Source organism: Panthera onca, chromosome A1 (genome assembly GCF_046562875.1).
Source record: "Panthera onca isolate mPanOnc1 chromosome A1, mPanOnc1 haplotype 2, whole genome shotgun sequence".
Lineage (NCBI taxonomy): Eukaryota > Metazoa > Chordata > Mammalia > Carnivora > Felidae > Panthera > Panthera onca.
Window position 1 is genome coordinate 114252696 of NC_138339.1, and position 15500 is coordinate 114268195.

The following is a 15500-nucleotide window of genomic DNA, read 5'->3' on the forward strand; positions in this document are numbered from 1 at the left end:
GTGGAAGCTCAGCTGGAAAGGAAAGGACTCATGAGTAACACAGCTTAAAAAGCTGGTAGATAAAGGAACAATTAAATATATTCTATACTGGCTCCATGGGTAAACACCAGTAGGTAGAACGTGCAAGACAACACAATGATGAGGGATGTCTATGTGGCTATCAAGCACTTGAAATATGGCTAATGTGGCTGAGGAACTAAATTTTTACTTTATTTACATTTAATTAATTTCAATTTGAACTTAAATAGGCAAGTGGGATGAATGGAGAGCTAGCTGGTCATTTGGCAAGGGTAAAGGTCAAGGGTTTCAAATGTCAAGTGAGTAGCTTGCCCAATAACTTTTATGATTATGCCCACCATCCCTTTGCCTACCCCAAACCTAATCAATCTTAACTTATCTTTGTTTATAAAGGACAAAAAACTTGCTGATACAGGCTGATACGGGATCACTTAACAATTGAGGTCTATCTCCTTTGTAAGAATGAGAAGCACATTTCACAGTATTTGTATACCTTAAAAGAGAATAACCATGGCAAAAGATGGAGTATGACGTTCTCTCCTAATCCTAGTAATCTAGGTTTCTTTCCTCAAACCCTGGGCATCTTTTAAATTTACCTCAAACTCTATGAGGCTATTCAGTTTTTGCTTTCCTGGATGATTTCTGGAACTCAGATCTTTGGATCCTATCTTAGAGAGAGAACATTAGAAAAATTGCTTTTCTTTCTTAAAATACAGTATAAATCTCTACCAAAAGGATTTTAGACACTGACAGTAGGGGGCAGTGTTGCTTTAAGCATTAGCTACCCAATCCAACCAGTTCAGTTTCTAGAACAATTTAAGGTGCTTAATGAGCATAGTTTTAGCTATGTTTTATTCCAAGTGGCTAGAATGTTAAGCAAATCAAATAACTGCACTTAAAATCAAGAAGAAAAAAAAGCTTACAAGAGGATCTACTTATGCTTAATTTCCCATCTCTTCCTATGCTTTCTTCCTTATGGCAGGTAAACAGACACTTACCACAGGGCCCCTCCTATTTCTTCTCTCCAGCCACTCGTGCTTCCAGGCTGGCATACAGGTTGCCTTCAGTTTCTCCCTGATCATTCGTTCTTCTGGGCGATCGTCCATCTTATGCAACCCCTTGAGAGTTTCTTTATTCTCCATCTCGCGACTAAAATGGAGGGAGCAATAAGAAGGAGATTAGTATATAAAAAATTTCCAAGAATAAATAGTATTTTATATTTTCAGTGGACATGTAACTAAAAAGGTAACTGCTAAAACCTCAAACGATTTAAGCCAAGTATGAAAGAAAGTGTCACTGTGAATCGTATATACTCTGTTTTTCAATGTTGTATGGTAATGTGAGTGTAATAGTGCCTTTAAAAAGAAAAGTTCTATTTAGAAGGTGCAGGCTTACTAATACTACTAACACAGACCTTTGTTTACAGGTAGTTAACAAAATGGATCCCAAGACATTAAGTACTGCATTAAGAAACACATTCATGAAGACTGCACTGCTTCCATTTATACCACTCTCACATACTTGAAGTATTTAACAGACAAATATTTAGAAGAGCATTTTACTACTCTAGGATTTCCAATAACTTAAGGATTTCCAATAATTTAAGTAAATATAGATAGAATCTGGTGGATATGCTCATTTTCTGAAAAAAGCTAAATCAATATTTAATAAGCTAAGTGAAACCTAACCACATCTTCTATGATCTCACAATATTTGTTCAAAGCCTAAATGATTAGATTTGTATTCTTGTAACATTATTTCCACATCACAGTATTGGGGACACTCCATATATAAAATGTAAAAATTGGTACAAACATGTGACCTTTACTCCATAATATACTGTGGAGTTATCAGAATAAAATAATCTGTAAGCTAGTAATTTTTGAAAATTAATCCTAAAAGGCTCCTAAAATTATTTAGCCTTTAATAGGTAAAGCATCCACTAATTTCAAATACACTTATATCCACATGCAGATATATACAACAGATACAATATACATATGCATGGATTTTAAAACCTGATTCATAAGGAAACAGTTAAAGCATTTGCACTCTGGGAGAAGTAACAATTTAAAAAATACTAATCAGCTAAGTTCAATAACTATTTTGGAAATTCTATAAAGCTACAGAACTGATTTTTCTACATAGATAGGAAAAGGAAATACTCAAGGAAATACCAGAGATGATAGCTGCAAGCTTACTAAAAAGTGAAATGCAAACTCCTCTAGGAATTTTCCAGATAATTAAACCACAGAGCAGCAGTATCTTCAGAGAACCAGCAAAAACTTAAAACTAAATATGCACTAGAAAGTAAATGGTTAACTGGTTTTCCTAAAGTATCAATTCTGGAGGGGAGTGGAAATCAACAAGTTAAACATCCCTGTGCAGAGATTGGTCTAGAGAGTTTTAGGAATGCAAAGAGTACAAAACATTTGAAAACTTGCAAATCGGCATTAAGAGCACGTAGTAGAGTATTTCCATCACATGGTATAAAAAAGCTGTCCAAAAAAAAAAAAAAAAAAAAAAAAGAGGCTACCTGAGAAGAAAAAAGGTAAAGGAAGGAAGGAAGGAAAGGAAGGAGATTCTTTTTTTTACTTAGAAGTGCCTGGCTGTTTTTCCTGCTCTAATTATAGTATAAAATATAACTTTTGGGGTATATAAGAGAAGACTAGAGAAGAAGGGAGGAGAGGGAAAGGAAGAGAGGAAAGAAAGGGAAGGAACAAGAAAGAAGAAAAGGAGAGGAGAGTGAGAGAGTAGGGGGTGGGGAGAGCTAAGGGAAGGAAAAGGCAGGGGTAGAGAAACGTTTTCACAAAATTTCATCCTGTTCAGTTACTACTTACCCAGGGAAGCTCAGATTTACAGGCAACTGAATTTATGGGCTGACTGCATACCAAAAATTCACTTACAATTCTCTAGTTTGAAAAGCAAACACTTTCCCCTCCAGTAACAACGTTGCAAGGCGTGGCTAGGTTCCCAGGCTAGTTCTCAAAAAATAAGTCACATGGCAGAACTGCAGTACATTTTACACCAGAAGCTCCTGCACTCCCAGACAAGAGAGCTTATCTTCCCTTTGGTCCTAAATGTCTCTCCTCCCCCACATTTGTTTTAGGAGTATCTCTTCTCCATTCTGTATTTTCAGTGTCTCTCTCCCAGGAACCCACCAGAAGACTCTCCCTGTCTAAACACCTCTTCCTGGAAGATGTGGCCTCCTTAAAGTTGGCATGAGTTGCCTCTTTCCTTTTTGCTTGTTTGAAAATACTGTAATTATTTAAACCAATTTCTCAATAAATAATAGGGAATGAGCAAACTAGTAGTTCAACTTTTACATACATCTGTTTCTTCAGAACAAGGGAGTGAAATGGAAGTGCTGGGTCAGACCATACACAAATTTAAGATTCCTGATAATACTGGCAAATTATCTTCAAGAAAATGTATCTTCCATTCACAATCCCTCAGGTCAAGTTGCCATCTTAGCTGGTCTGTACTAACAGACTCCTAAGGGGGCTTCTTCACTTTGAATCTTACTCCAGTCCAGGTTTCACAGAGCAGCCAGGGTCACTTCCTCTATTAAAACCCTCCAGTGGTTTGCCCCTGGGCTTAGATTAAAATGTTTAAAAGGTCCACTGTGGCTATGCACCATGTGGTCTTATCTCAACTGAAAATCACCTAGACCTCTACCCCACCCTTGTGTTTCTTTCACTGTCTAAAAAACTCCAACATCTTTCCTGCTCAAGACTTCTGCACAGACAGACTTTTGCAGAGCTATTAGCACAAAGGCTGATGCAGGGCTTGAACCCATGAATCCGAGATCAGGACCTGAGCCAAAGTTGGACACTCAACCCAGTGAGCCACCCAGGTGCCCCTTAATGTTTATTTAACTTTGAGACAAGAGAGTGTGAGTGGGGAAAGGGCAAAAAGAGAGGGGGACAGAAGATCTGAAGCTGGATCTGTGCTGACAGCAGAAAGCCCGATTTGGGGCTCAAACTCACCAATCAGGAGATCATGACCTAAGCCAAAGCTGGATGCTCAACTGACTAGGCACCCAGGCATCGCCCCCACCTTGTTCCATTTTTTGACAGCACTGTACTTTTCCTTTAAAGTACTCATTGCAATTTGCAAACCTATTTCCCGATCCCCCATCAAGAACTATAAACTCTATGAAGGCAGGGACCAGTGTTTTATCCATCATTATATATACAACATCTAACAATGTCTGGCTTATGATAGGTATCAAAGCATATATTAAATGAATAATCATGTGTTAACATCTTTGACAGCCCTAAAAACCTTCCTAGTTTTAAAATTTAATGACTACTCATGTTATTCTTTTTATAGTTCTGTTTTTAATTAAGACTACAGTTGCAGTTTAGATGTTATTTAGTAGAGCAATTTTTGTTGTTCCTAAATTAATCTGTAAATATAAACCAAAATATTCTAATGTCTTCATAAATAATTATATATCACTAATTATAAAATGTGTATTTTTCACATTTTAGTATCTCTGAAATCTGAATGCCTCTTACAATCAAATGTTGTAATTTATGGCAGGGTTTATATAAAATAATGGTTCCATTTACAACCAATGGGATCTTAGCTTCAATGAAATATACAGTAAATCCTAATTCTACTGACTAGGAAAAAAATCATGTGTGTATGGATAGAGAAGTCATGTGTCATCTTATCCAATTAACATTATAGCTATAATAATATTAATATTAAATCTTAATCTTAAACCCACAAACTAATCTAAACAGATAGTTGCTAAATCACCAGGAGATTAGAGGGCCTCTAATTCATTTTGGTTAAACAAGAGTGTTCTGGAGAGTTATTTTTGACCTAGTACCTACAACCAATACCTGTTATTTTATCTAAAGTAATAGCTTGTATATTTCTGACTCTTTGACAAAACAAACATAATGTATTTTGGGAAAGTATTTTGAAGACTTTAAAAATAAATGAAATTTTAGCCAGACAAATATGAGAAACTTAAACACTGTTACAGATTAAGCTTTATCTTCCTTTCCTGTTTATTTAGAAAACATGAGGTTTCTTGCTTTTTTTGGTTCTAAACATTCCTCAGAATAAATTTGTGATCAATCTAGAGTGTCAGAGAACCTTTCTCTTCTGAGGTTAGGCTTCTTGTTCTAGTCTCTTTCTAGAGACAGAATTTACCTGCTAACAAATGAAATGGTTCAGTGGCCCCTTCTTAATGAAGCCATTTGGTCCTTTCTTTATCTGACCTCCCACGGTACCAGCTATTATTAAATGGACTGTCACTCTTATAGATGTCCTCTCCCTTAACTTCTAGATGATTTTTTCCTATTTCTGCTTCTGACTCTCTGACCTCACTGGTATCATATACTAGACCCTCTTCCAGGAGCCCCTTAAATACTAGTCACTGCCCTCTTCTCAATACTCTCTTAAGTACACCAAGATATTTCATACCTCTCTGCTACTGCAGATGGTTTTTTTCTCCTGACAGAACCACCCTATCATCTTACATGCCTTCATCAAGAACTTCCTACTCCCACTCTACAGCAGTTGCCACTCCCTCCCACCATGTCAATATTAATTATGATACAGCATAAAGTCCAGTATTGGTTTAAGTATCTGCTTCCCTCACCACACTAGGAGCTCTTCTGGGACAGACCGCAACATCATACTCATTTTTGTATCCAGGCAAATGTCCTGGACAAGCCACAAAAGGCACCCAACTCGAAGCCAGGGCACCTATCTAGTCATAGCCACCTCCCCTTCTGTAGTGTCTGATGCTCAGGGGCACTATGGTTTATAAACGTGAATCCCTCCAGCAGTCACATTTGGCCAGTGCAATAATTTGCCCTCATCCAAAGACCCTTTATACTAGATGGCATTGTTATATTTTAACCAGATCTGCACACTGTGGGAGTTTAAAAGATACATGGATGTGTCACTGTAGGAAGAATGGCACCAAAATAGAGAAAAAGAGCAAAGCAGTAACTAGGAACAGTGAGACAAAATAAGGGAGAGCAAAGAGAAATTAGAAGGAAGATGAGGTCAGCGATGGAAGGATGGAAAGAAGCAATGAAAATAAACATGAGAGTTGTACCTGGGTCCCCTGATATGCTGTTACCCGGTAAGAGCTACTTTTACACTTCCCTGGGTGGTGAATAACCAAGTTCTCCAAAGGCTGCATGTGTTCGCTGCAATGGAGGAAACTTCATGGGTCCTTTTTACATTGTACTGAAATAAACCCCATAATCTCTCTCTTCCCTGCATCCCCAAAGAGTCTGACTACAGCACTAACACAGCTCATTGCTCTGGCACACAGAGGATATTCGAAAAACACTCAAAAATAGAATCCTACCAAGTTAACTATAATTTTTAAAAGCTATTTCTTAAATAGTTCATTTTTAGCATGGAAATATGTTAGTCAACTAGTAATATGGAGAAGTAATGACCAGACATACGTCATAATAGAAAAAGTTAATGTTACATGACAGGCAAGGTGTTAGGTGCTTTATATATATTTACAGGTACTTCACCCTCCCAATAACCACATGAGGTCATTACCATCTGAGGCTTGGAGAGGTAGGCTTACAAGCCTGGGGTCACACAACATATAAGGAGCAGGACCAGGATTTAGACCTTGGTCAATCTGACTCTGACTGCTATGGCAGGTCACTGTCAATTCTGATTTTGTTTTTACGATGAGTCAACGCCAGGTATCTGTGCTATTTATCTATTTGATAAGAATACAAAGAAGTTTAAACAAGTTTTTACAATGGTGACTAAGAATTCAAAAGCTCATTAATTCTCTTCATTAATAGAGCATTTCACTGTAATAGGAGTATATAATGATTATATGAAACCTTTCTGGAAATTAAGGGGTTTAACTTTAGTATATATGAAGATTGTCAAACAGTTCACATTATGGATAACTTTATATAGAAAGAATCTTCATTCTTTCAGTATCCAAGGAATCTCACAGAACCCTGGAAATACACTGAATTATTTGGGACAGGCACAATTAAGAGCCACACAACTGAGGTCTGCTTGGGAAGTTCTCATAAGAGTGGGAAGTTCTCATAAGAGTAGGAATTCTTATGCTAAAACCCACAGACTTTGTTACCAAGGGGAGAGGAGAGTAAGGGAAGAACCCCCTTCCAAAACAAAACTAGTCTGTTGTGGGACCCTTAAAATTTAAGTTTCCAAGTAAAGGTTAAGAGAAGGAATGACTTAGGTAAGACTGGGGAGAGAGTCTGGTGAAGCATATGGCTAACAAAAGAGGCTAACAATCCCTTAACATCGACAGGGCACTGCGCTAACAGTTCCACATGGGTCACCTCAGTCAATTCCCAAGACATGGAACTTTTATTATCCCATTGGCAAAAAAACAAAAACAAAAACAAAAACAAAAAGCCAAGGAGGTTAAGTAACATCTCCAAGGTGATAAAGTCTATATGTGAAGAATACAGGATTTAAACCCACATATGAATGATTCCACAGTCTCTTATATCCTATAGGGCAAAAAGAAAATGATTACAAGTGCTTAAAATTTGTTGACCAAGATATGAGGCCAAAATATCTGTAACAGCTCTATTTTCCCATGAGATAATTTCTTGAGAGATGTGGGCTGCTACTGAGGAGGAAAGATCAAAATCAATGGCCAGTCCAACCTTTCCGTCTTTTTTTTTTCCATCTTCCAGCATTTATAACATATCTAATTTTACATAAGAAATAATATATAAAAATGGCTCGTTATGAAAATTAGTCCCCAAAAGATTTTACTCAAGTTATGTTCAGTAATATATGAACCTGAGAATGATGGCACAAGTCCTACTGATTTACAACAAGAAATAGGCAATTGCTTTTTTTTTTTCTATACAGAGTAAACCTTTGTCACAACAAAGGTCTACTGATTTATTTATTTATTTTTTTTTGGTTTATTTATTTATTTTGAGAGAGAGAGGGAGCAGGAGAGAAGCAGGGAGAGGGGGAGAGAGAGAATCCTAAATAGGCTCTGCACTGTCAATGCAGAGGCCAACGTGGGGCTTGAACTCACGAACCACAAGATCATGACCTGAGTCAAAATCAAGAGTTGAATGCTTGGGGCACTTGGGTGGCTCAGTCAGTTAAGTGTCTGACTTCGGCTCCAGTCATGACCTCTTGATTTGTGAGTTCGAGCTCCATGTCGGGCTCTGTGCTCACAGCTCAGAGCCTGGAGCCTGCTTCGGATTCTGTGTCTCCATCTCTCTCTGACCCTTCCCTACTCAGTTGCATGTACTCGCTCACTCTGTCTCTCAAAAATAAGTAAACATTAAAAAAAAAAAAGAGTTGGATGCTTAATCAACTGAGCCACCCAGGCACCAACCCCCCCTACTGATTTGTTAATGTGGATATGGCCATGATATAACCAGTTTTATATTATGTAGAATTTCTATCAGAAGTCTTTGTGGGGGAGGGGGGGTCCCACCTGGGTAGCTCAGTTAAGCATCTGACTCTGATTTCAGCTCAGGTCATGATCTCACTGTTCGTGGGTTCAAGTCCCACAACAGGTTCTGCGCTGATAGCATGAAGCCTGCTTGGGATTCTCTCCTTCTCTCTCTGCCCCTCCCCTGCTTGTGCTCTTTTACTCAAAATAAATAAATAAATATTAAAAAAGAAAGTCTTTATGGGGGGAGACAGCTATTTCTAGTATTGTACAAATCTTATTTAGTCCTTTGAGTGACACAGGCACAGAATCTCACTTTCAAAAAGCCCGTATTCTGGTCAATAACATCAAGAGTTAAATAATATGGAGGCCAAAGATCAAAGACAGTAATACAACTTATTGTCAACAATGATTACAAGCAGTTTAATACCACCTTAGTGATTCTGATGGATTCATATTTATAAATTATTCCAAAAATGCTAAAAATATATGCTAAATATATGCTAAAAATAAACTGCTAAAAATCAGTTTATCTGACCTCATGGATTAGTTTCAACCAAACTGTCACTCCATTTGAATTTTAAGATTAAAATTTAATTAAGCAAAATTGACAAGATTTGGAAAAGTTGAATGTGGTATAGACACATGAAGAGTATGTATGAAATTAACCAAAATTAAACCAATAGAATATATTAATGGGTAATCATACTGCAGTCATTTGCTCACTAGCTAACTTAGGCCAACCTAGACAAGAAAAGTGCAAGTGCCTTTTCTGGCACCTCCTTTCTCTGGCACCTCCTATAGCTACGAACAGAGCACTCAGAGCAACATATGTCGTGGGCTCCATAAACAATTGCTGATTCAGAGTCAGAGTAGCTGGTTATCACTTCTAATAAACAAATACCTAGGAAATAACACTGTGCAGATATTGTACCCAGCAGATACACGCAGCCTATTTAACTCATAACTTCTAGCATAAATTAGTGCCTCTGGGACATAAAAACAATTTCAAAGAGAACAAGAAGAATATTCAAAAGCTTTTTTAAAAAACTTATTTACTGTTTAATTTCCATCCAAGTTAGTTAGCATATTTTGCAACAATGATTTCAGGAGTAGATTCCTTAATGCCCCTTACCCATTTAGATCATCCCCCCTCCCACAACCCTTCCAGTAACCCTCTGTTCTCTATATTTAAGAGTCTTTTATGTTTTGTCCCCCTCCCTGTTTTTATATTATTTTTGCTTCCCTTCCCTTATGTTCATCTGTTTTGTATCTTAAATTCCTCATGAGTGAAGTCATGATATTTGTCTTTCTTTGACTAATTTCACTTAGCATAATACCCTCCAGTTCCATCCACATAGTTGCAAATGGCAAGATTTCATTCTTTTTGATTGCCAAGTAATACTCCATTGTGTGTGTGTTGTGTGTGTGTGTGTGTGTATACCACATCTTCTTTATCCATTCATCCATCCATGGACATTTGGGCTCTTTCCATACTTTGGCTACTGTCAATAGCGCGGCTATAAACCTTGGGGTGCATGTGCCCCTTCGAAACAGCACACCTGTATCCCTTGGATAAATACCTAGTAGTGTGATTGCTGGGTTGTAGGGTAGCTCTATTTTTAATTTTTTGAGGAACGTCCATACTGTTTTCCAGAGCGACTGCATCAGTTTTCATTACTACCAGCAGGCGAAAGAGATCCTCTTTCTCTACGTCCTCACCAATAATGTTAGCGAGGTGTGAGATAATATCTCATTGTGGTTTTGATCAAAAGGTTTTCTGACTTCTAAATCAGTAATTTGTAAAATACTGAATGAACAATCATTGTGCAAATATAACAACGGAGTTTACAAAAGGCAGAGAGCCACTAGACAGTATCAAAGCATTCTTCAAGGTAGCAACTCCATATGGAATTTTTTTGGCAGTCAATTACCCATGACCGAGTCTATGGAGTAAACTATATGCCTGAAGGTCTCCTTTTAGAGAATTCAAGTGAATCAAAAAGAAAAGTGTATTGTGGGGCATCTGACTGGCTCAGTCAGTGGAGCATGGGACTCTTGATCTTGGGGCTGTAAGTTCGAGCCCCATGTTGGGAGTACAGATTTACTTAAAATAAAATCTTATGGGTGCCTGGATGGCTCAGTCAGTTGAGCACCTGATTCCTGATTTTGGCTCAGGTCATGATCTCATGGTTGTGAGATCAAATCTCACACAGGGCTCTGTGCTGGGCGTGGAGCCTGCTTAAGATTCTCTCTCAAAAACAAATAAATAAAATTTAAAAAGTTATTTTAGCTACATTGTTCTGTACCATATGTTCTTAGATACGTAGTAAAAATATATAAATATATTTAAAGCAAGACTACAGAATAATGAATAAACACTAACGGATTGATAAGTGAATTACTGGTAGTTGTAACTGTTATAAATTCAAACACCATTAAAATGTTCTTAAATGTAAATAACATATTGATAACTACCAACTAGGACAATATTATGATGAATGGAGAATACATTATTTTTTAAATTTTTATTTATTTTGAGAAAGGTACAGAGAGCAAGTAGGGGTAGGGGTAGAGAGAGGAGACAGAATCCCAAGCAGGCTCCATGCTGTCAGTGCAGAGCCCGATGCAGGACTTGAATTCACAAACTGTGAGATCATAACCTGAGCTGAGACCAAGAGTTGGACGCTCAAACAACTGAGCCACCCAGGTGCCCCAAGTGAAGAAAGAAAAGATTCTAGATTGTTTTATGAGCTGCATTTTTATTTAACTCTACTCAACACTATTTTATGATTAAAAGGCACCTTTCTTGGTCACATATTCATACCAGTATTCAAATATGAGTCTGATAAAACTACTTTGCAGGAAAAGTAAATATTGTATAATTAACACATGAGGCTAATGGATGGACTTCAGGAGCTTCCAAAGTTACTGACACAATGAAGGTAAAACACCAAGGCTAGTCTTTCAGGTAGACACACTTATACATGAGTAAATATCAAACTAAAGGGGCTGTTTTTCCTGTGCCTACATAAATCAAGAAAAAGATACAATGAAAAATGAATGTTCAAAAATACCTCTTAGTCCCAGGAAGAATATAAAGCAGCAATGCAAAAACTTGATTAGTAAGTTTCCTTGGTACATCCCTCTCTCTCAGCTGACACATTCCATTAAGAACTACTATGTTTAAGTTAATTAATTTACCACAAACAGACCAGTCTAAATGCATTACTGGTAACATCACACAGTAATGGAACTATGATATGCTATCCAAATCTGGGGTAAAAAAAATCACCCTGCCTTCTAAATGTGCTAATAGATGAATTTGAAAATCAATAAATCTGTATCAAACGAGAATAATTATATATACTTTATCAAGACAGAGGACATATAATAGTCATATGTAATGACAAGTATGTGACGGACCAGTCAAGAAAATGTCTACAACAGAAGTTAAAACTTGCCAGGAGGCAATAAGAATTTATTTATTTTTGTTGTTTATTTTTAGAAAGAGAAAGAATACAAGCAGAGGAGGTACAGAAAGAGAGGAGAGAGGGAATCCCAAGCCGGCTCTGTGCTATCAGCGCAAAGCCCGATGCAGGGCTTGATTTTACTAACTGTGAGATCATGACCTGAAGCTGAGATGAAGAGTTGGACACAAATGACTGAGCCACGCAGGCTCAGAATTTAAAGAAAATTAAAGGAAGTAAGATGAATCAAGGTAGTAATCAAGTTAGGTTAGTAAGGAAATAAAAATCCTAGAAGAAGATTAGCGATTTGAAATCAAAAACGTTTTTAAAAAGGCACTCAGAGAAAAACGAGACGGTGAAGGCAGACATCTTTTCAAGGTCACACCTCTCATGTATGTGCATAAAAGAAAACAAATCAGACTAAAGTGAACCAACAATGATTCAAGTTCAGTGAAATTCACGGACTTGTCACAAATTATGAACTAAAATTAAATGGCAATATTTATGGTAGATGAGTGAAAACTATAAAAACTGTCAGAAATGAATAGAAATGAGTTTTGTGATTTAAAAAAATTTTTTTACTGTTTATTTACTTTTTGAGAGAGACAGAAAGGGAGGGAGGGAGAGAAAGTCTGACATAGGGCTCGAACTCACAAACTGTGAGATCATAACCTGAGCCAAAACAGTTAGATGCTTAACTGACTGAGCCACCCAGGGACCCTCAGTTTCATGATTTTGTAAGATTGATCAACTCACAAAATACATGAAAATCCTTGTGACAGAAAAACAATGCTATTCTGCTAACAATGACAGACAAATGGACTGAAAAGTTGCTGTCAAGGGAATGTTTATTACTTAAACTAAGTATTTTTCAAAAATACTTGTTTTACTCATCACAGTAATGACCTTTGTAACAATATTTCTAAATACTACTATTCTTCCACCCATCTTTCCAGGGAGAAGATTCATACTATTCTTTTCTTCACACCCACGAACTTGGGAGATCTACCAGGCCTAATGTAAACTAGTTTCTGAGAACCACTGTTTACAGAGGGAGTTTAAGACCAATATGGTCCCATTTCTCATTTCTTCCTCTCCAAAAAAAACCCACGGAAGCTTCAAAAACTTTTAATCCTGAGGCTTGTATTCTTTTGATAGTCATTGCTAAAAATTCCAGTTTATCCCCCACTTTGTTGTGTCCTTGATACCTGATGAAGAACCTTTAGAAACCTTTGAGAAAAATGGGACATATGAGCATCCTCTTCCTGAATTGTTGATCACAGATTAGTAAGCAAGGAAAAGGATACTAATACTTTATAGTATCGGGTAAATGTCTATTTCCTTTTAAGAATTCTCCTTTGTGCTACACGACAAATCTAGGGTTGTGTCTAAATGACAACCAATGGATAAGTATAGGGGGCTTTTACAATACGTTACAGAAGTAGACTGGAACTCCCTACACCACTACTGGGGACAGCTTCCCACAAAGCACTGTCTCCTGTCCTCAGTCTAAGAGCACTAGTACATAGTCCATGGCACAAAGCAGGTATTGGGGGGTGGGGGGAGGGATGGCTGTTCCTTAACCACTTTGCCTTGCATCAGAAAGATCCCAAATCAATGTTATATGGAGGCTCTGGTGTATGCTTTTCTTTGGAACTTTCTCCAATGGGTGTGTTAACTACATTTTTACCAAGTCAGTTATTTTTCAAAAAGCATGGCAGTTCAGTTTGAGTATTCTTTTAAGAGATCAAATGAGTACGGCTAGTAATTGGAAGACTGGACTGTTACTGTATATATTCCTCTCTTTTAAGAAAAGTTGGTTTACAGTTAAAAATGTAACTGTATGTAAATGTAATTTGAGTGAATACATCTATGTTGATAAAAACCCTTGGGCTATTTTCACTGTTCCCAGATTAATGGAGGAGAGTATGATATAGCACCAAATTAGAGCACAAAGCCCTCTTACATCCTCTGCTAGGAGAATGATTTCTTTCAAATGCCGCAGAACAGCTGATACTATTTCTATAGTACTACTTCCTTCTAGCTGGTGGAAAGGCATGTTAACTGGGATGCTCAAAATGAGGAAGCATGACTTCCTAATAAATGTTGCTTTTCTTCTTTATGCTTTTAATGCTAGAAACCCACTCTGTTCAATCAATGTTGGCATGTCTACTACATGTAAGCTCTGGTCTAAGCATCAGATATACAAAGTGGGATAAAGAAACAAAAGATAAATAAGACAGGACCTCTATCCCTCCAGGTGCTTAGTCTAGCACTTTCTCTATGGTAGAGAAAATATGAGGCCATCTCTGCAACAATAGAAGTATTTTAACATACCATAAATAGTTGCAAGGATGGAGTGGATCTCCATCCCTTAAATTTATCTAGGGGAATCCTGGAAAGATCCACAGAGAAGGTAACACCTGAATAATTTTAAAGGAAAGAGAAGGACTGGCATGGAGTTGATTAAGGCTGAAAGATTTTCTAGACAAAAGATCTAACTTTGGTGAAAATAATGTTCTATAAAATACTAAACAGTTTATAACCCTACTGTTAGGAAATATTAGATAAAATGAAATTAAATGAGTTTATCTAAAGACCTATGTGCATCTTAATTTTCCAAAAGGGGTGAAAAAAGAAGATACACAGCATTCCTTACATTGGCATAGAAGCCCCTTTTAGCAGAACACCTTTGGTAGAGTAGTGGTTCTTGGGATATATTGTGAGAAATCTGTACTGAATCATCTATATAGTCCCTTTTGGCTCAAATAAGTCAATATATCTAAGAAGAAAAATCTAGAGAAGAAACTAAAACTAGCTGTCTTACTATCTTAATGTAAGACTTCTCAAGCTATCATAAAATTCAGCATGTCTTTAGAGCAACTAAGGCTCTAAGATTTCAAAATATGGGGAAAAAGATTATTTGACAGCCAGCTAGAGAGATGGGTAAAATCACCTGATGTGAACCCATCCTAAGAGAAGTGGGTGTCAGACATGCAAACTTGGACTAATCTAACTACTAGCAGAGGCCAGAGTTTGTCACTAAGATTTGCCCCTGTCTACTCACTCTCTGCCAAGGACTTAGGTCTTGGGTAAACGTAAGACACCAGCCAAAGGGGGAAAAAAAAACCCAACAAAACCTGGACAAGCCATTTTCTTTAATCTCTATATGCCTAAGGAAAGCCCCAGAATATGAAATAAAAAAGGCTCCTGGGGTACAGTCTTCACTTTACTGCAAACACCCAAAGCTCTGGCCAGTGGTAGCACTCTCGTGTTTTTGGCACTGATGGCCACATTCCTGGTTTTTATCTTGACGAAGTCCCAGTTGTTCGTTTTTGCTTTTGTTTCCCTTGCCTCTGGAGACACGTCTAGTAAGAAGTTGCTATGACTGAGGTCAAAGAGGTTGCTGCCTGTGTTCTCCTCTAGAATTTTTGATGTTTTCCTGTCTTACATTTAGGTCTTTTACCTGTTTTGCGTTTGTGTATGGTGTAAGAAAGTGATCCAGGTTCATTCTTCTGCGTGTCACTATCCAGTTTTCCCAACACCATTTGCTGAAGAGATTGTCTTTTTCCACTGGATGCTCTTTCCTGCTTTGTCAA

The 15500-nt window shown here is 37.4% G+C and overlaps 1 protein-coding gene across 4 annotated transcripts in view; it reads right to left on the minus strand.

The window, feature by feature from the left end:
• MAP3K1 (mitogen-activated protein kinase kinase kinase 1) overlaps window positions 1-15500 on the minus strand; it is a 79278-nt gene that overhangs the window by 34038 nt on the left and 29740 nt on the right. For all 4 annotated transcript variants that reach the window (XM_078449717.2, XM_078449726.2, XM_078449719.2 and 1 more), the window contains one exon: window positions 1017-1167. In XM_078449717.2, the coding sequence (XP_078305843.1) occupies window positions 1017-1167 (151 nt within the window). The remainder of the gene's footprint in view (window positions 1-1016; window positions 1168-15500) is intronic.